This window comes from Coloeus monedula, assembly GCF_965178545.1.
Source record: "Coloeus monedula genome assembly, chromosome: 18".
Lineage (NCBI taxonomy): Eukaryota > Metazoa > Chordata > Aves > Passeriformes > Corvidae > Coloeus > Coloeus monedula.
In genome coordinates this window covers 6356147-6382310 of record NC_138798.1, presented here as the reverse complement: position 1 = coordinate 6382310, position 26164 = coordinate 6356147, and the positions used below count along the sequence as shown (strand labels likewise).

Genomic DNA, 26164 nt, shown 5'->3' with positions numbered 1-26164 from the left:
AAGCAAAACTCATTTTTGGAGTTTAGCAAGTTTGCAGACAGGAAAAAAGGGCAGGGGAAATAGAGCAGGAAAGATTTTTCTTTCTTTGGTAATGCACTGAACTACCAGCATGGCTGCAGTGTCAGTCGTTCACAAAAAGTAGTGCAACCCAAATGGACTGTAAGAGCAACCTGATAAACAGAGGACTTCATGTGTTTCTCTTGGATCAGATACAAATAAACTAAATACATCTATCAGGGAATGAATGTTCAGACAAAAGAAAACTTCCTTCCTCCCTTTATTGCCATGAGCAGGTTCACGTGCAGCTCAGTACCTTTTGTTTTCTCATGTCCCAGTTTCTATGACCTTTTTATGTTAGTACATGGGGTTTTTTTCCAAGGTTCTGGTCTGCCAACCAAAGAGCTTTCCCTGTTTTCTTATGCCTGCAAGACAGTGCTCACAGTTGGGCTCAGGAGGCTGGCTGGGAAATGTTCATCTAAGGAACCAGTTCAATGTAAAGGAAAAAATGAGTGAAAATCATCTCCAGAATAGAGAAAAATGATCTGACATCAAGCTCTCTATCATGTACAAAGGAAATACCTCTGGGTTGCTAGCCAAGCTCTGCAGTAGCAAATACAGAATGAGAACACTCAAAAGACCTTTCCCAAGACAACAGCAGGATGCCCCAGGTTTGATGCTTGGTGTGTTGAATGAAAGCTGCCTGAAGGGCTGTTTCACATATCTGGTCTAATCCGTCCTCAGCTGGCCCATGGAAGTGATTAGCCCTGGCACTGCCAGCCTTTGCTGGAATCCCTAGTCCTGCACACATCCAGGCTGTGTCCCTGTCCAGGGTAGCTGTGTGCCCTGGAGACCTGAGCTCCTCTGCTGGTTGTACGCTGTGGGGCCTGCTGACAGTTCAGAATTTGAAATTTTTCTGAAAATTTGAAATGATTTGAAATCACAGGAATATCCCATGGAAGCTGTGCCTGCCCAGCTCAGACTATCGTTAGCTACCACAGAGGTCAAATGTGCACTCTGAATTCTTCCTGAACTCAGGAGTGCTGGATGTTAACGAGGCCAAGTTTCAGCTATTGATTACTGTAATTGTCCTCCCTCACCTGGTTGCCACAGTTCACTGTGTGGTCAGACCTGGTGCACAGATGTGGAGACTGTGCTGGCACCCTGCTCTCTTCCCTGGCAGAGCATTGGGTGCTTTAAATTCTCAGGCACTTCACTGCACAGCATGAGGGCTGAAAAAGGGATGATTTCTACATTTCTTACTAGAGTTCTGTTGGCAGTAAGGCTGAAGGATTATAAAGGTGTGCCTTGCTAGTACATTTTGCACAGTTTGATTTCTTCACATTCCAGTAATTTTCTTCTCAAAAGAAATAATAAAAGTGACTAGTCTTGTGCTAAGCTGCTTCATCATTAGCTCATAGATTTCTTGTTGAAACCTCTGCATCCAGGCTGCTGCTCCAACCGTTTTCTGCAAAGATGCCCTTTGGCTCATTGAAAGTCAATAGGTTTGTTACAGCCTTACCTTTTTCCTCTGTAATGAACTGTCCCCTGCTGCCTTGCTCCAGGGCCATCAAGGGCTGCTCCAAGGAAGTCTCTGTGTGTTCTGACATTCTGATTTTCTGTCCCTTGCATACAGGCACCACTGGCTGACCCACTGCAGTGCACTTGGTCCATTGTCAGCCTCTGGCTGAGCAAAGGTGGTGAGAGGTGGCGGTCATGGGTTTGCTTTGGCACTTTGAGACTTGCTAATGTCACTGTTTGGCTCAGAGTGTCAAGCTCTGGTTCGAGTTTCTTGGAATGAAGGAAGTATTAACTGTAAATTGCTGTGGCTGGTATCTAATTAGAGAACACACTGGGAAGAACTCGGGCGACAATCCAGAAAAGCACTTAAGCACCCACTGATTTTTAAGGAAAGACACCTCAACTGGGACTGCTCATGCTCTCAAACACCATCAGAAGTGTTTGTTAGCAGACCAGTAATTTCTCCTGACTACCTCAGCACATCGATCCCATTTTCTGAAGTGACCTAAGGAGTTGGGAGTTCAAGGTTGACTTGAAGTCTGCAGCAAATAAATCCTTAAATCACTTCTGTGCTTTGGAAAGTGCTCAGCTGGACAACTGCTTTTGTTGTTCTTCATCCTCACTGCAGTAAATAAATTTATGACAGCTTTTAAACTGCTGCTAAATTCCGAGGTTTTGCTTTTGCACATCGAGGTGTCCCTGTTGCAGTGGCATTACCAAAAATATTCCAATATATATTGTTTGGAGTGCTCTTTTCAAATGCAGCCAAAATGCAGTTTTTCAATTATGTCCTGCTAATAGAAAAAAAAGGAGAGAACTGCCAGACAGAAGGTTGCAGTGAGAAGTGATAGGGATGACTTCATCCAGGTGGAATAAGAAATTCAAACAAGTTTTTTATCTAAAGCAGTCCCTGATGCCCTACAGTGTAAGTAATCACTGAGAACTAAGGCATGAAAAGTCTTGTGAACCAGCAAGGCCATGGAGTGACACTTGGGACAATAATGCATTGATTTAATGTAATGAAGAACAAATAAATAAAAAATTAGGAGGTTATGGTTTTGGTGTGCTGGTTTTAAAGCTGGAATTAGATTTTTTTTTTTCTCAGAATGAAAGCAGGAGGGTGGCAGGAAAGCACTGGAATTAGTCCTGCTCACGCTGACCCTGTCAATCTGACCAGGAACATGTGGCTGGGTGCCCAGGTGTTTCAGTTCACTTGCCAATAAAACAAATACTTTTTACTCTGAGAAGTTCAGCAAAATTCCTAATTCTCTGAGGTCTTGTAGTATTCCAGTGGTTCCCTGTCTTTTCCTAGGCAATCTTGGTCCTTCCACACATGCCTCTTTGTTCTGGACATTTGTGATCATCCCACCTTTCCTGTAATTGCTTGTCCCTTCTGTAGTAAGTGCTGCTTTGACTGACCTCTCATTCTTGCTGTAATCCCTCCTCCTGTGTCACAACCTCTTACACACTTTCCCAGCCTCCTTTCCTGCCAGCTCTGAGTGCTGCTGCAGGACCCCACGAGGATGGATGGCCTGGGGTGGGCTTCCTCCTCTGCCTCACCTCCACCTGGGGACTGGTCTGTATTCCTGAGGTGCAGTTTGTGATGTGTTGATACAAGTGAGACTCTAGAGGAAATTGCTGTCAGGTAAAAGATGTCCCTCATCACAGGAAATCTTGCAAAGTCCATGTTTTTAGCTGATGGCTCTTTCCTTTTACTGAAGTATTCCTGACAGACTTCTTTGGTATGTTGGTGTGGTCAAGAGGAAAATTGCATTCAAAAAAGAAATTCAAAAAAGAGGGCTGTGTCAGAGCATTCATACTCTCCTGAAAACCTCTCTACTTGTTCCAGGCTTATTTTTAGGCTGTGTAAGAGTGCTGCTTAGCCAGAAGTTTTACACAGTGGTCCTGTGTGTGGCACAGGCCACCAGCAAGCTGCCAGTAAGTAGCTATGGTAACACTGGAATCAATGACAAGTGCTCAGGTCTCTGAGCAGATAGTGCTGGGATCAGGAATTATGAACAATTACACTTTACCAGAATTCATAACTGACTTCCAGAGGTTACTCAGCAGTCAAGCATTTGTAACCTGCCCTATCCCCATGACTGCTAATAGTGGGGAAAAAAGTGATTGTTATGCCAAAGTAATGAGCATAGAGGTCAGAAAGTTTGATAAGAGCAGGAGAAGTCATTTTCTGTGATATCATTAGCAGTATTTTAGAGAGCAGGTTCAGTAATTGCTATGGTAATTCTGAATGGCTTTTGACTGTGAGAACACGGAGGTAGTTTTTAAAGTTAGATCTTTGCTAATGGGAGAGAATTCCACTGAAATAAGGCAGTGTGGTGTTACAGAGGGGCATGGGCCGAGGACTTGGGAAGCAGGAGCTCTGCTCTGTGCTGTGTGACTTCTTCAGGCCTCAATTTTTCTTCTCAAAATGGTCTGTGGTAAAATATATGTGTCGGTGAGCAGCACAAAAGCAAATTGTGAATCAGGATGTAGCAGCCTAGCAAGGTGACGTCTCAGAGGGAGCAGACCTGTTTGCAGCTATTTCAGCAAGTGCAGGCCTGTATGACAGCCATCACGTGTTTGTTATTGCTGCACAAACTGCACAGTCAGAAAGGGTGGCAAGTGCTCTCTGGATGGGCAAATCCAAACTTTGCTCGAGTGAATGTTGGTTTGAAAAGTATGAGATGCAGTTCTGCTGATGGTTCCCCTGGGAGCACAGCCAGGGTGTGCCATTGTAGGCCTTCTCCAGGCTGGTTTTGAGCAGTCATTGATGTTCCTTTGGTTTTCAAGAGATGCTTTTAACCTTCCAGGGAATGAAGCTGCTACAAATTTGTGTGCATGCACACACCCTGTGTTTTATACTGGGCCGATGAAGAGGTTCCTGCTCCTGACCAGGTTGATTCTTTCAAGCCTTTACCACATCTTTCCTTGGGGTTAGAAATGACAGTCTGCAAATCCCTACCCAGATGGAGAGCAAGGAGAAGAGGATGCTCTTCAGTCTGTTTTGCCTCCCAGTGGCTGCTTGGGTTTTAATTGTGTCTTTCTTCTCTCCAGGTGCAAGCAGATGACCTACCCTGATGACCTGCCCCAGATCTCTGTGGTGTTCATATTTGTGAACGAGGCTCTCTCTGTCATCCTGCGCTCCGTGCACAGCGTGGTGAACCACACCCCATCCCACCTGCTCAAGGAAATCATCCTGGTGGATGACAACAGTGACAATGGTGAGCTTTTGTCACTTTGCCTCTGAGTACTGTGCCCTGTGGGATTTCTAGATGTGCAATGTAAATGTGTTTGTTGATGAGAGGGTTGATTGAGCCATTTGCACAAAGCTGTGAGTAAATATTGACTATTTGTATAACAAATAAACATTATGTGGATAAACCCTGTTGATTTCATTGAAACCCTCACGGAATGAAGGCATTTGTGTAGGCAGTCTTAATATGACACTTTTCTCCAAATTTTCAGACCCAGAGGAGTATCGTCATTAATACACTAAAAGTTTAAATTCTGCTTCCAAGGAAAAGTGAGGCTACAGATTCTCCCTAAAGAAAGTTCCTGCTCTTTTACATGGCAGCACATTGTTTCTTCATGATTTAATCCAAAATCAAAATACTGGTGAGCATACAGGGTGCTGTTGATCAGCATGTTTCACAATACAGTCATGTTTGAAGAATTCTCAGGATACAAGGGGCTAGCAGTATTGTTGTGTGTAAAGTTGTTGTACCTTAGACTTCTAGAACTGATACATGCATCCTCTAAAATCATATTTCCAATAAGCCTAAAATTTAGCACTTCCTCCTCAGATAAACAGCTTTAAGTTCTTTCAGTTTTAAGTTGCTGTTACTCTTCAGGATCCCCAAAGAGACGGGAGAGCTGAGAGAAGAGATAACTCAAACAAAAATAAGTTCCAAAACCTGTAGATTTAAGAAAATGTTTGTGCAATTCAGATTTTAGTTATGGCAGTGTAACCTGTGGAGTAATTACGTGAGATTGCAAAGTGTTTGAGGCAAGGCAATCCTGAGGAAAATTGAACTCATCATTTCTCAGTGAACTCTTAGATGGCTTTTCTCTGCCACTCTTCTAAATAACTGGAGATTTATCAAGTCTTTGATTCCAATGGTAATGATTCTATTGTCTAATATAGATCAGAAAAATGAGGCTCCTAATGTCCTGGAAGCCTCTACTAGTTTTCCTGATAAATATATTAGGGCAAAAGCCACTTTATGAATACTTTTCAGTGCAAAGGAATTACCAAACTACATTGATTTAAAAAAAAATAGAGAGACCATTTTGGTAATTTGCCTGTTTATGAGCCTCTTGAAATGAAGCTGAAAAAGGGTGAATGAGTTCTGCTCCATCTGTGATTGAATGCCTGAAAATGAACAAAAGAAAAGTCTAATTGAGATCTTCAATATCCATTTAGTTAAAAAAGAAAGAAGCCTGGTATTGAGGAATCTTAATTATATTTAAGGGAAAACCCTGAAAATAAAGGGAAATTAATTGTGATCTGAATTAGGTCTTGACCCAAAATCCATTGAGGTTGTTTTTCAAACTCTTACTGAACAGCATAAATCAGAAAAAAAAATCACCAGACTGACATGTTACACTTCCTTATGGTCAGAATTGCTCTTCCAGAGGCCAGTTGTAACCTAACACAAATCATCAGAGAATTAGAACAGTAATTATTTAAAAATATTTAGACAAACTACTTCTTCAGCACTATACTCAAATCCATCAGGCCACATTAAACCTGGGAAGTCTCTGGTGTGTAGGGAATTTCTCTGAGCTGAAACCCCTGGAACTGGTCCATGCCTCAGCTGTGGTACTGGCTTTGGATCTGTCAGACTGACCAGGGGTTTAGGAACATTTAAGGATTCCTTTCCCTTTCTGTTGCAGAATAAGAGTAGAACACAGCATTGCAGGGCCTTTCTCATTCTAAATGTTTGTGTGGCTTGGTTTTTTCTGTCCTGCAGTTGAGCTAAAATTTAATCTGGACCAGTATGTCCATAAGAGATACCCGGGCCTGGTGAAAATAGTGCGCAACAACAAACGGGAGGGGCTGATCCGAGCCAGGATCCAGGGCTGGAAAGCAGCAACCTCTCCAGTGGTCGGGTTCTTCGATGCCCACGTGGAGTTCAACATTGGCTGGTAAGTGCTGGCTGTTCTCAGAGGGACAGTGGCACTGGGACAGTGGCACTGGGACAGCGGCACTGGGCCTCCAAGGCTGTGGGAGGGCTTTGCTCAGCTCAGCTTACAGGGATGAGGCGGCTGCAGGCTGCTGTTACCACATCAGCAATTACTCCTGATTTGTGTTCCTGATTATTGCAACATTGCTGACAGGCTCCTGCAAGATCCATAAAAAAGCTGTTGTGCCTGGTCTAGCACAGCTCAGTGGAGAGAGAAGTAATTGAAACCACAATGGATGTGAAATCCCAAAGCAGTCAAATGGGGAGACACCATTAAGGAGGCTCTGGGCTGGAGGATTTCAAGTGCTTTTTTTACCTCCTTGTCATTTTCTAACATTTCTTCTTAAAAACTTGAATACCAATCTGATTTCCTCATAAATTTTCTTGCATTTACATTTGAAGGAAACATTAAATTATTGACTGAATATTTTAATAGGGCTTGAAATTAGCATGCCTTTCCCCATCCCCTTTGGGTTTAATGGGCCAGAAGTGCATTTGGAATAAACCTTTGTAGCACCACTTGGTGGCCAGTATTTGGCATTACTGGAAGTCGGGACTGTAGGAGCTGATCTGTACCATCAGCTGCAAAAGGGCTGCTGGGACCTTCAGCATGTAAAATGTGCATTTTCCAAAGATAGGCTGGTATTTGATAATGATGATGCAGAGTTACAGTGGAAATGATTATACTCTGCAATTCTGGGAGATATCCTCAAATTAAAACTAAAAATAGCTGTACTTACAACTAGAGAGAAACTTAATTGCAAAGGAGTAGAGTGTTTATTTTTATATGTCCATGAATATCTTTATAAAATGGAAGATACAATAAAATAAGTCTTGTAGTGCACCTGCTTTATGTTCATCCCATTTTTTTTCCTTAGGACTATGTTAGACTATAATAGCAGCTGTAGTTAATTTTCTAGAAGCTTAAGAGCGGCTTTAATTTATTTATTTGCTTTTAAAGCAAGTAGATCATTCAAATCTTTTCAAACATTCATCTAGGGTAATACTAGCTAGGGGACAGGATCAGGGACAGGGGAGAGCATGCTCTGGGTGCTGTCCCCAGTGCTTGTCCTGCCCAAGCTGCAGTTTTCTGAGGCTTGAGGAGAATTTTGTTATCATTTCATAAAGACATTGAGGTCTGACTGATGTAATGTACCCAGGGAAGCTCAGCAATGGTGTCAGTAAGCAGGAAAGGGCTTTGTGGTTGCTTTGGGGTTTGTTAAGGTTTGGTTTTTTTACTGTACTGCTTTGCATTAATGTCAGAAAGGGTTGAAATCAGCACAGCAAGAACCTGGACTGCTCAATAAGTGAGTGTGTGTGTGTATCCAAGATAAAGAGTTTGTGTTTCCTGCCCCTCTCTGGTGCACCCTCCTTCCAACAGAGCACTCAGGTCTCAGTTGTTCTGCTGAGCCAGGCTCTGCCCCTGCTGTGGGGCACTCGGTGGATAAATGGGGACAGCAAACATGCACCAGGGTCATCCTGTATCCCTTCATTTCAGAGCTGCACCTGTGGGCTTGCAGCGTTCCCTGCTGGTGTTTCTCCCCTTGTTCCACTCAACCTGTGTGGCTGCTCAGAGCCATCTCAAATCCTGTTCCACCCACTTCCTCCTAGTTTTAATTCTGTCCACCTGTGCACATGTGGTTGCCTGTCGTCTCCGTTTTCATCTCATCTCCTTTGACTGGGAGGAACTAAAGTCCTTCCATCTGGACTGCTCTACTTTTTCCCACCAGGTTAGCACTGCCCCCACTCCACAGCCCTATGAGCTCGGGAGTCAGGTGGGAGTCTCTTGTTAAAGCTCTGCTGTTCTGTTCTCCTACTAAGTTGCACCTTGCATGAATATTTCCCCCCATTTTCAGTGCTTATTTATGTATTCAGAGGCCACACGGTTTGCTCCCACTAAAAGCTGTCTATGGATTATTTGTGAGGCAATTAAAAAGAAGCCAATTCCTTTACCACAGAAAAGAGTATTAGCTTTCTGTTTGGTTTGTGTTCCATCTAAAAGTCAAGTGGCTGCTGTGCAATTTCGTTTGCCAATCTATGGCTGTTTTACCTGCCTAATCAGTTGGCAGATTAATTCATAAAGAATCAAAGAAGGACTTCATCAGTTTCTCATGAAATATGCAGGACTGACAACAAAAAAACTTCTTTAAACAGTAGTGGCCCATTTACAGGTGGCTTTTTGCCTGATACCTCACTGTAGCATTTTATGGGCTCTCACAGCATTGCTCTCCAGGGACACTTCTTCTAAACTAAATTACAATCTGGTAGGATATAAAAAAATACTCTACAACCTGGCAGGTCAAATTAGCTATTGAATTATTTATTTTGCTGTGCTTAATTGCTGCTTTTTGGCTTCTCAGGTGTAGAAATATGTTATCTCAGAGCGGTGATTTTCAACTGACCTGTTCCCCTTAAGGCTTTTGGTAGTGTGAGCCAATACTGCTGCTGTGAGAGTGGGAAGTGGAGAGGACTGCCTGAAAGGGAGGCCATTGCTATTCATTCTCAAATGGAATTTAAAATTAGAATTATAGGGTAATATATGTGTACAGTTCACATGTGAAATTCTACCTGTCCCACTGTAGAACCTGGTCTGTTTTTAATGGTTACTTGATGTCAATGGGAGTCAGCAACCCAGCAGAAACAAGAGAGAGGAAAAGCTCCTGTGCTTTCCTCTCTGAGGGTATATTTAAGCTTGTTTAGTTCAGTTTTACTTCAGTCCTCTGAAGGTTTCATCATTCTTGCTCTGAATTTTGGGTTAGGTCTACCCAGTGTGCCTGAATCCACCTCCAGTAACACTGAGAGCAGACCAGCATATCCTGGATGTTGATTGTGTTGCAGAACATGCAGAGCATTGTACAGACTCGTGCCTTTGAGAGATGGGAAAGAATAACATGACAAGGAGAAGAGACCTTCCCTGCATTATGTCTGAGAGCAGGAAAGAGATTACAGAGATAGGGTGTTAATTCTCTGGGTGAGAAAAAGGACACATTGAGTGAAGGAGAGCAGAAATCAGTACATGAAAGGCAGAAACCACAATATATTAGCAGCCATAAAGAGGGTGCTAGGAGCAATAAAAGAAGACATAATGATAGAGTATTATAGTTGCATTCTATCTTAAGAATTGCTTTTGCTCCTATCACAGAGGTATTATCAGAGCACTGAATGGAGTTATGCAGTCCTGTAGTAATTAAAATTTTGCCAGACAAAGGGTGAGTATCAATAAGGAAGCAGTGAAGTAAGAGGATTTAATCAAAAGATTTCAACATACCGGACATGAGAAAGGGAACATGAAATATAAGTTGAGTATCCATCAGATCGTGTCACACATGTCCCATCATTATGGATTATCCCTCAAGTTGTGTAAAAATATACAAAACTGGTGTTTTAATGAACTAAGAAGAGCTAAAGATCAATATCCCTAGGCCTGTGGATGGTACTTTGCAGATGCTTCTTTATACTGTAAGGTGCAGTTTGCTGTGGTGACCATAAGCAACTGATTCTCAAAAAGGCGTGTAAAGAAGGCAGGAAGCTGATTTCCTCCTCATCTTCTACTGACTTTGATTATCCCAAGTACTCTGTAAGATGTGGCTGTGCTTTTTTGGGGCAAAGCCACAGGGTCTTTTTCCCCCTGAGAGCTCCCTGGTAACCTTTTCATGCAATGTACTGGCAGCCAATCTCTATTCACAGGTAACCTGTCCCCCCTGTTCAAGGTCAGGTGGCTCTCTGGGGATATGACAAGGTCCAGGTGGCTCTTTCCTTCTAATGAGAAAAGTGGTGAAGGTGAAATTACCTTTGCAGTCCTTCTCCTGTGCAGTCTCTCCCCTCTGGAGTGTTCAAGTGCATCACTCCTGCTCAGGACATGGTTCATTGCAGCATCCCTGGTACCGGGCCAAGGCTGACCTGGGAAGCCCAAATAAAAAGGAAAGGAGAACGTGTGTTTAGTAGGGGAGTTTTTCCTCATCCAAAGCCTTAGGATCATTTTGGTAACTTAATGGAATACACGTTTTAGATAGCAAAAGTGAACCAATATAATCTGAGTGGAGCATGCAACATAAGCCACGTGGGCCTTTGGGATCCGTGGGACTGTGCCAGCCGACACACGGAGGATGTACCAGAAAAGCAGCTTCAACTGTTCATCTACCTCAACAACCTAGAATGTTCACTGAAGCATCCTCATTGCTTTTCAGTGGTGCAGAAAAGAGCTATTGAGGTTTGGCAGCCAAAGAGCTGATCTTTAACTCTCCAGCAGGCGTTGGGGCTGTGTTCCCTCCATTCTGGCTGGGGGCTGTGGGTTTGAAACTTCCCTGGGCACACGGGAATGCTGATAGAGATGTCACACAGGACAGATGGGGAAGTTCTCTCTTCTCTTAGAGACCGAGGAAGGGAGAATGAAATTTATTTCTTTTCTAGTTCTCTGAACACTTATTTACAGGAAAGGCATTCCACATTATATATTCTGCAGATGGCCTCAGTGAGGAATTATGTATGTCCGTAGATCTGCTTGTCTGCATCTGATAAATGTATATTGTCAGTGAAATGTGAGGTAGCATGTAAAATCATGCAAAATAAGCTTTCAGTTTATACAGATTTCTTTTTTCTTGCATTTCTCTGTTAAGTTTATACTTCATAGTACCTGACAGTGGTAGAGCCAGAGTAAGATACGGTGTTAAACCCCTGAGCAATAAAATCTAGCAGATGAGACCTTGTTGACTTTCATTTATGTCTTATAAGGACTCTTCCCTAACTGCTTGCAAGAAAAGGAAAAATTCTGATTTGTGAAAGCAGGAAAAAGAAGGTTAGATTTTTTTAATGTTAGTTCTTCATTTTTTATTGGAGTAAAAAGTAGCATAGTGATGGTGGCGAAGAAAAAATGACAGCCGTGTTTATGTCAAAAGAAGCCAGAGATCAGGGTATTTAGATACCCACCAGGGATAGGGCAGACTTGGAGAGACATTTCCCAGTGCAATTCCTGTCATTTAGGAAAGGACTTACTTTTTGAACAAATTTAGAAAAAGTGACATTTGGGCTGCAGGGAGGAATTTTTTGACAAATGCCTTGTACAGCCATTCTGATTAAGAACTGGAAGCTAAGATCTGCTTCTCAGATGCTGCATGTTAGCAAAGCATCCCTGAAGTTGTGAAGGCCATTGAAGTGACAAAGTTGGGCAGCAGAGGATCTGGCCTGCACCATGCATGTGGATTCCCTTGGATTATGTGCATTTATTCCAATGTTGTGCCTTTTTTAAAGTCTGCTTGAAGTCAGCAGGTGTTTTTTACATGTTTTAAAAGGTGAATTATATAATCATGTGCACTGAGGAGCTCATTACTAACTTCTTTTTATCTGTTTTTTATCTGGAAGAAGCTGTTCTTTTTAGCATTGTGAAAAATCAGGCTTCCCTTTGGCATGAATTCTCCAGCAATCTGATAAGGATGTAAGACAACACAGAGTTTTTGTTTGCTGTGGTTTCCCAGGGGGTTGAGCTGCTCTGAATCAAGCCAGTGTTAAATACAGAATGCATATATGTTCAGAGATAGACTTACAATGGGATTAGAGAGGCCTGTGTGATCACAGTATGGCTCCTGCCTTTGCTCTCAATCTTCTTACAAGCTTATTCTGGACTCTGGCTTAAATTCTGCCTTCCAACTCTTTTCCTACCTCCAGTGCTTATCTTGGGAGCATTTACTCTTTGAATCCCATAGAACCAGCATTTTTGGAACTCCCAGTAAAGTCATCATGGGTGCTCAACACCTTGGAAAATCCACTGCTAATGAAGAAATCTTTCCACTGGTAGGCAAAAGCATTGAATGCATGTGCTGTTTAGTGATGTGCTCAACAGACTTGGACAAATCAAAGTGAATAAAATTGAAGTGAAAATACCCTTTAGCCTAGCAGAGTCTATAATAGAACTAAATTTACTGTCCTTTCTCTTCTGGTTTTATTAATTCACCATCAATCTTTTCAGAGAGAGAGGAGGACAGTGACAAATACATCGTTTTAGAGAGGATGGAAGGGAGAGGATCTTCCTATGTCACTCACATTCCAGTCCAAATTGTCTGCTTGGTTTTTATTAAGTGGAAAAAAAACCCCACTGGATGATGTGAAGCACTACCTATAAAGCAGAATCTTTTGATTATATTTAGTTTACTGAAATCCATCATGTCTACGTATATGCCTGGGAGAACTTTCTCTTTTGCTCCAGTAAATAACTTGTTAACAATGCATGCTGCTCTTTGCCCATAAAGTATCTTGACTGAGATGCAAGCTGGGAACCTAATATTTTTGCATCTGAGTGAAAAATGGAGATGGATCCCAAAATTCACATCTGGCTTATGCACCTAATCAGGCAGGGCTGAATCCTGCCTCGCTGCCAGCGGTGGCCATGTGGAAAGGAAATACTCCAACAACACATTGCAGCTCATCAGCTCCATGTGTTGGACATACTTGGACTTCAGCAACCTCTTCCTCTCTTATCCTTTCAGTCCTGTGAGCTGCCAGAAGCACCTGACTTCTGCAGATGGACAGCAGAAAAAACAAGATAAAGTGGGGGAAAAAATCACAGAAAGAATGCTGGTGTCTATAAAGAGGATGGGTAAAACTACACAATAATGTAGCAGTTTGAAATTAGGGAACAAATTAGAAATTACTACGAAAGATTTAATCATAATCCTTTCAAAAGCCTGAAGCAATTATATAAAGCCAGAGTGACCAGGAAAGGTGACAAAGGATTTGATGAATGTGCAGCTCAGCTCAGCCTTACAGACTGACTCCGAGGCTGGACTTTGCTAGCCATGAATAGCGATGAAACCCCCTCATATTTCATGGATTACTCAAGATAAGCAATGCAAACACAGTCCATTGCCCAGTCCTGTTCAAGCTCATAGTCCTTCTTTATTGGCCATTACCTGGGGATCTTGGCAGGCAGAAAAACAGCCCACAAGCAGTGTTGGCAGTGAGAGGGCATTGGCAGATCTGGGATTTGAGTGTTCCTGCAGATCTCACCGAGATGAGCTTGGGCTGAGCCTCTGAATACCCCATTGCTGTCTCTGTTGTCTTTTATAGGGCAGGACAGGCTGTGAAATCTCTCAGGTATGCAATGTTTAATTAAAAGGCTCTCCATTCTGGGTTTTTGCTAAGAGAACAGCTCTGCCCTGGATTTTCTCTTTCCATCTGTGACTCAGAGCCTACTTTCTTACTTGTGGGTGTGAAAATATTTTGGGAGTTAGGTAGCTGTGCAGTCTGTCCAGATACTGAACCTTTCCTGTTCCTAATACATGCAGGGGTGTGATTTCCACACATGTGGATACCAACAGAGCTAGGAAATCACCTCCATGGGTGAGATAGGAGGTGTAGAAGATGAAGTTCCAGCAGTTGCTTTCATACCAATTGACTCCATAACCTTGTCATGGCATTTGACTTCGTCTGTAACCTGAGGGTAGAGAAATTAACACTTGCTGAAGCAGTGGTATCTTAAACATTTACGTTTCTTGAGTGCAGAGGACTTAAACAGAACTTCCATCACATGGATAGCTTATAGATGCCTTGGATTACATGAAAGTTCAGAATCTGTGATTTCACATTAATAGGTTGATAGAGATTAATGGAATTTGATCATGTGTTTTGACCACAACTGTTGCATTACACCCCAGAGATCCCTCCTTGCATCATTCAGATGCAAAACACCATGTCAGGTGGTAATAAATGTGAGCCACACAAATGGGAAAACACAGAAGTTCCTCAGGTATAGAGTGACAGGAGTAGTTTGGTGATAGCTGGTGTGAGAGCAGCACCAGAGCTGGGAATGGATTGTTCTTCATGTAAAGAATTAAATGAGGACTCAGGTTAGCATTTCCAAGACTCAAGTATTGGACTAACACAATCCCAAATATGATTAAGGGCTGAAAACCAGTGTGACTGTTGAATATTTTCTTCACATTCTTTCTCTAACCATTATTTGGGATACACTTCAGCAGTCCAATTTTAAGGTGTCTTGCAAAGTAGCAGGCTAAATTCCCTTTATATTCAAGATAGGCTCCTCTGGAACATTATTAATCTCACCCAGTTTCAGTGTCTACATTATTATGAGAAGCATCTGACTATAAAAGTGCCAGCCCTTGCCTTCCTCTGCTGAGAATGAAAGTTTGAGGCAATTGCAGATATCTGATATTAAGGGAGAAGAATTCCTTATCTCCTTTCAGCTTTTTTATTACACAATCTCAATCTACCCTACGAAGTAAAATACTTGAAAAATGAGCACCCCAGGAGGAACCGTAGAAGGGACATAGAACCTCTGGGATAGTTTTGCTTTGCATCAACATAAATATGCTATTAATTGAGGACCTGGTGACCAAAGAATTCCCACCAAGAGGGAGAAAAGTAGTTTGGAAAACTCCCGGTCTTTCCTTGTTTGTCCAAGACCTGTTTCCAGAATCAGACAGTAGTGAATGGCAGAGTTTGGTTCTTACAAAAGGAAACCCATTTACAGATTTCTGCTGAAGAAGGCATGCTGTGGGAAGCCTGGGTTCTGAGAATTTCAGCCTGTCAGTACTGAGAGGCAGTGATCCTCAGAAGTACACTGCATTCGATCCAAAACCCTGGGAAAAGCTTCCTAAATTGTGTGATAACACTGAGGTTGTTGCTGTGTAATTGAAAGTTATGTCACTGGGTGAAATATGTAGAAATGTAGAAAATTAGGTTTAGGGGATATAGGTAATAATAGGTTACAATATGGAGGATTTGGGGTGTGGATTTATGTCTTCTTCTTTCTCCTTCTTCTTCACAAATCTGAATGTTCTGTCATTGGGTCAAAAGTTCTGCACTGCAGAAGATGAAAAGTTAGTAATTGCATTATAAGTAAAAACATATTACTTAGCATTTCATAATTGGTTAATTTAGATGTTAAAAAACCTTGGAAGTGAAAACTCACAGCCATTTTCCACCCTGCCAACTAAGAGGCACATACCGTGCAGCTGTGTTACTGATAAGATACAATAAACAACTAAGTCCGAACAAGAATTCTCAATCTCCTGCATCTTAATTCAAACTCTGAGTAAAAGAACTCAAGATACAAAAAAAGAAGAAAAATAATAGCATGCAAGCAGCTTTTCTGCTTTGCAGGGCAGATCTGGAAATCAGACCCAAACATAATAAATTTCCTCATGCCGTGGGAGTCACTGGTGCAGCCATGTCCTGCCGTGTGCACCAGGTCTCACTGGAGGGTGTCATCCCTCTGCTCTGTGACTTCCCCTCGTACCAAGCCTTGGAAGCTGTGCCCAAGGGCTTCAGGAGCGGACCCCTTCCCAGGAAGGTGTTTGGATTGCAAAGGAGCTCAGAGGCAGTTCTGCTGCAACGAGGGTTCTGCTGCAAATGCTCCACAGGGACAGGGATGCACACCAAGGTCATTTTTTTCCTCTACAACCTTGAAGAGGAAGATTCTTCTTCCAGGCAAACAATTAGTGACACCTGTACCTGTTGTCTGGTATTTTGAAATCCTTTGTTTCAGAGTCTAGAAGGGAGCAGCAGAGCTTTATGCCCAAGGGTTACGGTGTCCATGCAAGGAGTCGTTGGATTTGTGATGACATGTCCATCGTTCTGTATTTTCTTCTGCTGATGAGCAGAGGTAACATGATGGAAAGAACAAAGCAGATTCAGCTTTTCTGCATTTGTCCCTGCTTTGCTGGATTTGCAAGAGTTTTTCTGCTACCCACCCACTGGTTTTTAAAACACTTAATCTCATAAATATAATGTACTAATAATGGAAGTGGCTTATCCAGATCTGGGAGGTCACACTGGCTCTATGGGGGTGCACAAGTGTGGCCAAAAACCCATATGAATTGAGAGTCTGAATAGGGTGCAGTATCTTCTGTTGGCCTACACAAGAAAATTCATGGTAACAAACTAAATAAAACAAAATATGAGGTAACAACATCGAAACCACAAAGGAGCAATTGCCTTCTGACCAACAGCAAAAGAGAAATGAGAAAAGATCAGTGTTCAAATCCTCCTACGTCTGTGAGTTGCAGCAAACCTCCATTCCCTTAAAGATCCATGTGAGAGCTCTGTAAAATCTTCAAAGCTTATTTCAAGGGGAAACACACTTACAAAGGAGTGAACCAGTGGCTCTTTCTAATACTGCTTTGAGGAACGATTTCCACCCTTATGTAAGTCTGCTACATCTTTGGATCAGTTTCTCTGTAAATTCAGAGCAAACTCAGACTACCTTGGTCAGAAATGCGTGCTTGCACTGAAGCTTTTTACTTTCCTTTTGGGATGCAGCTTCTGTGGAAAGCACATTGATGTTTTAAAGCCTTTTGAAATGATGGAACATTTCCTGCAGTTCGCTGCTTTTGCACCATCTGGCACCTGAAATCTTCTCATCACCAAAGAGGTTTTAGAAGGCATAATGCAGCCGCATTTGTCATTCAGACTAGATCTGTTGGGGGTCAGTCTTGGGAAACAGGATTAAAATCTTTGAGTAACCTTCAGATTCTTGCAGCCCCTGGTGTGTGTTTAGTTCTTCAGGCCATGTCAGCCAGTATCTAATGGCTACCAGGAATCCTGGTGGTGTAGCCAGTAGGAGACCATTTAGCTGCTGTTGGTGATGGTGTCTCTCAACGTTTGTCCGTTGTGAAATGAATTAACAGTCTCTAGGCCTCAGAATAAGTGTTTGGTCAAATTTTGTGTTGTTAGACTCTGGTGCAGCTTCACAGAGGTGATAATTCCTGTGCAGGTGCTGTGTGCAGTATCCCACACCAGCTGCAGTCCCGGCAGCGCGTGGCGGGGATCTGTACCCTGTGCCTCTCTGCCATGCTGTGGGTTTTCCAACTCGCTGGGCTCACGCTCACAGGATTAGAGAACCTCATTGTATCAGCCTGCAAAGCAGGAGCTGTGATTACTGGATGGCTGTAAAACATTGTGCTGTTTTCATTGCTCTCAGGGCGGAACCTGCGCTTACCCGGATCAAGGAGGATCGCAAGCGGATCATCCTGCCTGCCATTGACAATATCAAGTACAACACTTTTGAAGTGCAGCAATACGCCAACGCAGCCCACGGCTACAACTGGGGGCTCTGGTGCATGTACATAATCCCACCACAGGACTGGCTTGATAAAGGGGATGAGTCAGCTCCCATCAGGTAAATCTCCCCTGTGCTGCCACTCTGGGCCGAGCGATGTTTCCATCTCGGCTGTCTGCCGAGGGGGAATTCAGGTGAATGAGGCTGCAGGCTTTGTGCAGGAGTAACACAGGCTGGGGAAAAATGATGGATCTACAAAGCTGTGGATGCATGTGCTGCCTCTCAGAGCTGCCCCACAATGTACACAAGTGCTCTGGCTCTGAGTGTGTGCTTCAAGCACCTTTTCTGGCCCTTGGTAGGATAGCAGGATCCTTTTCATCTAACCTTTTATTTTCCAGTGGACTCTAGCCCGTTGTGTACATGAGAAACAAAGGTATTGTGTATATGATTACAAAGAGGCTGGTTTCTCTCCTGTTCTGTGGTTCTTAGACAGTCTTGGCCATCAGCCTAAACCAGAGCTTCCCAGGAGCACCAGTAAGAGCTTTGTTTGAGAGTTGCTCTTTTTTTCTTTTTTTTTTCCCTTGAGAACTTTGCACATGTTCAGAGTTTTCCTACTGGTTGAATTTTAAAATGAAATGTCACCAGACCATGTAGTCAGTGTGTCAATTTACTTTTCCTTTTAAGAGAACATTTTACATTACAGAAATGGAATTTTCTGAGGAAATGCTGTTACAGGAACTGTGAAGGTGTTTCTGAGAATCGTTACAGTGGGAAAACTGGAACTGATGTGAAAAGGGCTTTCTCTCCCCTTCATTTGAAAAGTCATGTCTTCTAGCCTTTCATCTCCAGCACAGATGCTTGTCTAACAGCTCCTCTGGGACATATTGTGCTGGGTTAAGGGTACTGTTGTTACCAACTCTAGAAATAAAAGCTAAAAAATATGAAGCCCAAGTATGCACTTTAGGATGCTCTTATTTTTAAGAGTTCTTAAGAAGGACACAAATTACCACCTTAAAGTCATCTTCATTTTCATGTATATCAGCCTCATCTTAAATTAAGTTAAAACTCTGCTGTATGGTCCCAGTGTGGGCTCTGGCAGAGGAGCTGATGTACTTCCAGTGCAAAGCTTGAGTTGTCAGATCCTGAAGAGTTTGTCCAGCCACTTCAAACAACACACCCACCTGAAAAAATGCAAGTCATCTCTTGGAAGTGAAAAGACACTGAAAAACTGATCCCATTTCTAAGTGATCAGTGGGATGGGACCACCTCACAGGATCCTTCCCTTATGCAGAGTAGTATTTTAATCTGTATTTGAGCAAGTGTTGCAAGCTGTACTTAGGTTCATTCTCATGCTCTGTGACTGCACAACAGAGCTATACAGTAATATTAACCTTATTTACTACAGGACAGTACAGTCCATCATCACTGACCTTTTGCTTGGCTTGAAACCTCAATAAGCAGGGAAGTAATTACTTAGGAAATCAGTTTTCCTGGATAACATGCCCTGCTCACCTCACATTGTTTTAAAAGTGCAGATGTTTTATACCTGTTTCAGTCAGCCCTGAGAAAGTTTATTGATAAAGGAAAATTAATCATCCAAAGCTTTCATTCCTGAAAGGTTTTGCACACTTCATGACTCAGAGTTTATATGTGAAATCACTGCAGTAATTTTTACAGGGATTGCTTCAGTATTTGAGTATCTTCTGTTCTGGAGACAATGATCACATAAACAGATAAGAATGAATTAAGAGGTTAAACCTCAATAATAAAGGGCCTGATTTACCATGGACTTGCTTCAGATTTACGTTCAAGCTCTTGCTGGTGTCATGCTGGCACTGAGCTGGACTGATACAGAAGTGAACAAATCCAAACTCAAGCACTGAGCAGTGTTAAAATCTGATGCACACGAGTAGCTGGCTCCCAAGAGCAGCAATTTTATTCTGAACCCGAGTGAAGAAACCCTCCCATTCAATAGTGCATAAACTGCCCAGAGACAGATGAGACAAGCAGCAGAAGGAGGAGGACACCCAACCCTTGCTGGCAAGTATCAGGAGCACTGACACACTGCAGCTGCCTAAGCATCTCTTCTGCAAATTAAGAATTACAGAATTAAAATGCAGAGACATCCACATGGAGCTGTGGACACTTCCATGTCTCCCTGGGCACAAGTTCTTTGAAGGCAGGGATCTAGGAGAGCAGAGCAGCCACTTTATGGCCACACTGCACTGCTTGCTGAGGGGCTTCTGAAGCTGTAGCACCTGGATGGATTTGCTAAAGCATTTGGCTGTTGTGTTCTTCCTGCCCATGGAAATACAATGCAATTTTGTGGCTTTTAAGTGATATACCAGTGTAATTATGGTAATGCAAAGAGTGACTGTGTGATTGTTATTGATGAAAACAATCAGGAATCCTGTCCTTAGGACTGAGATTTTAAAGCACTCATGATGGGAACTTACTAGCTGTGAAATATTTCAAGTGTGTTTTCCAAAGGAAGGCAAAGTCAGGCTAGTGAGCAAACTTCTAAAAAAATCTCCATTAGTTTGGTACAGATTTTGGTTTTGTAACCAGCTTTCCAAACCACATTCTGCAACCATGACTCCTGTTTCAGTCCACTTTGCAAGACATGCACATGGGTGCATTTTGATGGGGTTTGAATCCGTGTGTGTGTCCAGTGCATTCATAAGATTGCAAAGCTGCTCTTCAGCATGAAAACTGCAAATTCATTTAGTCCTTGCTAACACTGTTCCTCTTGAGGCTTTCTCTGACGCTGTCTTCAGCAAGTATTGGGTTTGGTTTGTGCCTCTCTGTGTTTTTTTGTGAAAGAAAAGGCTGGCAACAAATAAGCCTGTGACTGGTTTTGTGGTTGGTGTAGCTGAATACTTCCTGCCAGATCCCCAAAGGGATTTGAGATTTTCAGCATTAAAGAACATGTGTACCCTGGTATCAGTGAGGATCAGAGCCCTGGCATTTCTCTTGTTTGCACTGTATGAATAAATATCATCGATGTGCAGAATTGGGTGAGGCATTTGGAAAGCAGGGTCCAATTCCTGTTTTCTTCTGGGACTGCACAACAGATGTGCTTCTTTCCTAAGAATTTTTCTATTTGAAGCCTGATCCTCTAATTCCTTGAACACTGACAGTGGTGTGATTCTACTCAGAGCCTTGCTGGGAAAGAGCAGGAACTGTCCCTCACGCCACTGGGGCGTTCATAGGCAGTCGTGTCAAGTGTGCACCATAAAATGTCACATCAGCTGTTGTGAGCTAAGTGACAAAGGGGACGTGGCCTTGAAGCGCTAACAAAGGTAAAGAAATAGCAAGAACAAAGTGTCAGATTTTGTAAAGATTTCTGATGCACTTTAAAGTTGGTTCTTTTTTTCCCCCCACGTTAATACTTTGAACTTCAGAACAATTGATGTTCCCCGAGCTGGCTTCCGCAGGCAATCCATTTTACATGTTTGACATTAGAGATGTGAGATGTCTGTAACGTGAAGATTTAAATGAGGATTGTTATTTTGACACGCTGTGTCCATCACATCATTTTCCATCTGTGTTCCTGCGATCACGCTGCCCCAAAACGTCCTTATCATCTGGCAACACACTGTGTAACAAAGGATCCTATTTCAGAGGGCTTCTAATGGATTGGACTATGCATTGAAACAAGCTGGGGTTTTTAATGCATGCTGTATTTTTTTTTTTCTGGGTTTTGGAACAGCAAGGAAGGTTTCTGGTATTCTGAGCTCTGGCTCTGACTCGTCCTCCCTCACCTGCCGTGATGATGATGGACTGCACTGCATTTGATTTCTTGATCAGCAGCCACTAACATTAGAGTCATTAGTCAGCCTCACCCAGCCAAGCACTGCACAGCTTTCCATTTTATCTTCCTCCAGCAGCAGTGGTGCATTTCATTGTTGCATATGTTCTCACTTACTGCTTTAATATGCCATAGCTTGGTACCAGTAGGGATGTGTATGTACATGCACTGCATCAGCCGCTCCAGAAAGTGCCAGTGCCTTGCTCATGGACGTAAATCAGAGTTTGATGTGCCCCCAGAGAAGTGTTTTGTGCTGCCTCCTCTGTGTGGGGGTGTGTGTGCCCATCTCATATGCAAGTCAGGCCCTGTGCTGGTCTGCAGTAACAATACTGATGAAGCCAATCTGGGCCTTCACTGCTCTGGGAAGAAATCCACATGTGTACCTGAGCTTAGGAAGTCAAGTCTTTCAGGATAAACCATGCTGTCATGTAATAATAAAGCTGGTGACTGTTTACTGAATGCTTATGGCCATCTTTTCAGTTTCTGGTTCACAGGAGCCTGTAACAGAGCAGTTTCGCTTTATTTGTCCACATTCTGATGGGTGTCCTGCCTGTTCCAAAGAATTTACTTCCACAGGGCATCAGAGAGTTCTTCTACACCTGTATTTGCTCTGCCTTTCTAGCTGAGCATTAGCTTGTCATCTTGTCTTTTTTTTTTTCCCCTGTATCTCCTGAGCAGCAAATCTGTCCTTAAGTTCCATTCTCAAGGCCTGGTGTGACTCTTTCTTGCAGGAGACATGAGTTGTAAGAAAAATAGAAATACTTATGCAGGTACCATGCAGATTTCCCCACTTAGATGTCAGACCAGGGCTGAGGTGCTGCTTAAGAACCTGAATCAAAGAAACACTCTGCTGGGAGAGGTGGAAAGCTCAGAGACAGGATGTGTGCTGTGTCATTTGAAACTCCTTTTCTCTCCTTATGCCTGTATATATACATTTATGCTTATATGTTTATTTATGGTTCTATTTGTGTTTGAATTTATGTATTTATTGTGAGCATTTGTCAGTTTTCCTGGAAATTGGAGTTGGCTGCTCAGGAAACTGTTTCAAATGTGACCCGATTGTATTGTGCACATATGTATATATAAATATATAAATATATATATATGCTGACCTAAGGCAGGAGAGACAGATGCATAAGGCAGAGGAAGCCTGACTATCACATGCAGTATGTCAGCTTAGTGCCATCACTTTCTCCTTCACTTGTTCTTGATGAAGCTCCCCCAGGCAAGTTCCTTCAGTTGTCTGTGAAGGGGAGGGATGCACCTGGCTGGAGAAATGGGTGTCAGCACCCGCTGCAATTTTAGCAACAGAGCTGTGCTCCTGGGGATCTCACTGACACAAAATAATTCTGCCTCACACCTACAGCAAGTGCCTTTCTTTCCTGGCCAATGTGCCCTCTGTTCCCTGTGCCCCATCCCATGCCAGGCACTGCCCTCCTGCTGCCACAGGCAGGCAGGGAGGGAGAGTTCACCAGCAGAAACCTCTCTGGGCTTCCTCCCTTTCCCCAGGGCATTACCCAGAGCACTGTTTCTGTGTGTCTCCCTTGCTACACCAGTGCTATCAGGTAATTCCCCCAGAATGACTATGCTGTATCTTACTCCAGTGCAGAATCAATACAATTCTAGGCTGCATTTTAAGCTTTTAGTGGCAAAACCCACTTTGCTGTGTTTCCCACATTATCCTTTGAGTGCTTCTGTTGATTATAATTGATGCTTATAGCATCCTCCATTGTGTCAAAGAATATTCCACAGATCAATTAAGTTTCACAACACCTTTGAGGTGTTGGTAAAAAACAGTACACTTCTAATTGCTGTTTTACTAGAAGGTGCATGATTAAGGAAAAAGGTTGTTTTATATAAAGCAGGTTCATATGTTGTGCTCTGAAGCTGTGAAGTGCTAAGGGTACTCACCTCAAGTGCTGCCCCTTGGGCAGTGAGCAGTGGGTAAGAGGTGCTAACACAGCTGCTTCTGCTCATGTAGCCATTTCCAGCTTTCAAGATGAGTCTGCTGCGCTGCACTAAAAGTGGTGGATGCACTAAAAAAGTGGATGGACTGGGGTATTTCAGGTACTGGAAAAACCCAGTTTTAGCACCAAGTGAGGGCCTTGAGCTTTTTTTCAAGCAGGTTTTTTGAAAAATGTTTGCAATATGTCAGTGTGACACTGTAGTCCAGTATAAAATTATAAAAGCTGGATATGGTTCCTTCTGTCTTTGTGCTGCTGGTGTTGCTCAGTCCTGAAAACATTTTTTTTTTCTGAAAAAGCCATGAAGGCTTGTGAAATCTATATTTGAATATATATAATGAGCAGAAATAAATGCTAGAAGGGAGAGAGGGAGTTGCAAAGACAGTCCTCAGTGGCATTCATCTGTGAGTGATGATTATATAGTTGCATCTAAAATGTATTTCCCACCCCCATTCAATTAACAACTCAGTGTTTTAATGGACAGAGCCAGCAGCTGCAGAAATCCATCCCCCAGAGAGAGAGATTCCAGCACCTGAGAGCAGTCTGCAAAGCCTGGCAGTGCAGCTCCTCATTAGAAAGGGAGGGGATGTCCTCATGGGAGCATCCCACTGCTGTAAGGAACTGCCTCCAGAGGATTTTTGTGAGGGAGGCAGGGCTGGAAAGAGAATGAGTCTAAGCCCAAACTAGTGTCTCAGTTTTGCAAAGCAGTGATGCCTTGATCCATTGAAACCTGTGATTAGCTTTAAATACACAAAAAATAAAATTATTAAAGTGGTGTGTGTTTCTTCCCCTCATCTCCTTCCTTCTTTTATCATGGCTAAAACTTAGAAAATACACCTGAAATATTCCCTAAAAGGCTTATTTCATTGCAAAGGTACTGAATTTCCTTACCTTGGTTGTGTACTCCTTTTATTTCAGTTTCTAGACCAAATTTATTCCTTGTTAGCCCAAGATCTGCTTTTCAGTGATACAAGATGTGAAATCTTTTCAGTGATACAAGATGTGAAATCAAGATGTATATAGGATATGTCTCATCCTGTGTACAGGAGAGCTCTCAGCTTTTTTAGGCAAGTCTGTTTCCAGGCTTGGCACTGGGAAGTATAACCAGGAAAATGCATTTTATCAAATAACTTGAATTTATAAATGCAAAGATCCTGGTGTATAAATATATGCATCAACAGAGGATGGAAGTGCCCAGCCAGGAGTTCAGAGAACCCTGGCTGGTTTTTGTAGAGCCTTGAGACCACTTTTAACTAGAGAATGATTCAACTGAAAGTCTTCAGAAATTACAGCACCAAATAGAGAAGTACTGGAATATCTTGCATCCATGAAGTCCCATGTGATTGATGCTATAGGTAAATTAAAAATGTTAATTAGAAGACTAAGAACTGTTTAATCTGTGTAAATTTGTTCTGAGGTGGGGTCTGTAATAGCTAATCAATTAAATTTTTGCTTTAATCTCTCTGTGCAGGACACCAGCCATGATTGGATGCTCTTTTGTGGTGGACCGAGAGTATTTTGGTGAGATTGGCTTGCTCGACCCTGGAATGGAGGTCTATGGAGGAGAAAACATCGAATTAGGCATGAGAGTGAGTAACAAGGAGCAGACCTTGTGCAGTGTCCCTTTGCAAAGAGTGCTGGGGAGCTTGTGGCCCAGCAGAGCTGCTGTCTGACTGATGGGCTATCATGCTGGAGTAATTGAGGCTGCAACACTATCTGGAAGTGACAGTGCCAGTAAATGAATGTTCCTGGCCTTACAGGCCGGGAGAGAACTGATAACAGTCAGAAATATGCTTTATTGGTTCATTCTGTCAGTGTCTGAACCAATGAGAAAGATTTTCCCCTTTCCCAGTATCTTTCCTCGTGCAAACAGCCACTCTAAGTCTCCATGTGCTCATTGCCCTTAGCTGATGTTGCACAGGTATGGTCTAACAGATGCAATTCCGACAGAAAACGAAGGCCAGGCTGGTAGAAGTCAGTTGTAATGTTCATCATAAACACATTATGAATGCTGGGATGTTTTACTACTCTAAGGATCCTCCTTGTAGAATAAGAACTACAGGGTACAGGTATTCAGTCCTGTCGGACAGGCCAGTGCAAAGTGTGGGCAGATGACTTTGGAACAACATCAGTCCCTGCACCCTGGACCTATGGGAGGTCTGATACCTGGGATCCCTTGCCCTTGTTTTCAAGGGGGTGCTTGCCAGCAAGTCCTCCTGAAGTCCAAGGAATATGTTTTTGCTTAGCATTTGAAAATTAGGCTGCTTAATGTTGCATGAACAGAGTTTCCTCATTATAAAGCTGACTGTTTAATTATTTTCCCTCTACTCTTTATCCCCTGCTTCCCAGTAACATGTCCCTGGTGCATGTAATGTGCTCATTAAAGCATATATTCTGCTCATGGTGAAACATTGAACATCAAATTAGTCCATTCTTTATCTGACTCTTTTTTTTCTAAAATGGCTACAAACTCCTTCACACCACTGGACTGAGGAGGAAGGTCACTGCAGCAAGAGTTTATTTTCACACACGGGTGTGTATTTGTTATTCCAGCATTGCAAGAGGGATGGGGCTTGTAATGGGACTGTGTGAATACACTGCTTATACTTTAAGGTTCAGAATTCACATAGGGGACAGAAAAACTGCTACCACAAATCATCCAATTTTCCTT

The 26164-nt window shown here is 42.7% G+C and overlaps 1 protein-coding gene across 1 annotated transcript in view; it reads left to right on the top strand.

The window, feature by feature from the left end:
* The window catches only part of GALNT9 (polypeptide N-acetylgalactosaminyltransferase 9), a gene marked incomplete at both ends in the record, with an annotated part of 126299 nt that overhangs the window by 40508 nt on the left and 59627 nt on the right, over positions 1 to 26164 (top strand). The window contains 4 exons of the mRNA XM_082293783.1: positions 4576 to 4742; positions 6495 to 6669; positions 17641 to 17838; positions 24965 to 25082. Of these exons, the coding sequence (XP_082149909.1) occupies positions 4576 to 4742; positions 6495 to 6669; positions 17641 to 17838; positions 24965 to 25082 (658 nt within the window). The remainder of the gene's footprint in view (positions 1 to 4575; positions 4743 to 6494; positions 6670 to 17640; positions 17839 to 24964; positions 25083 to 26164) is intronic.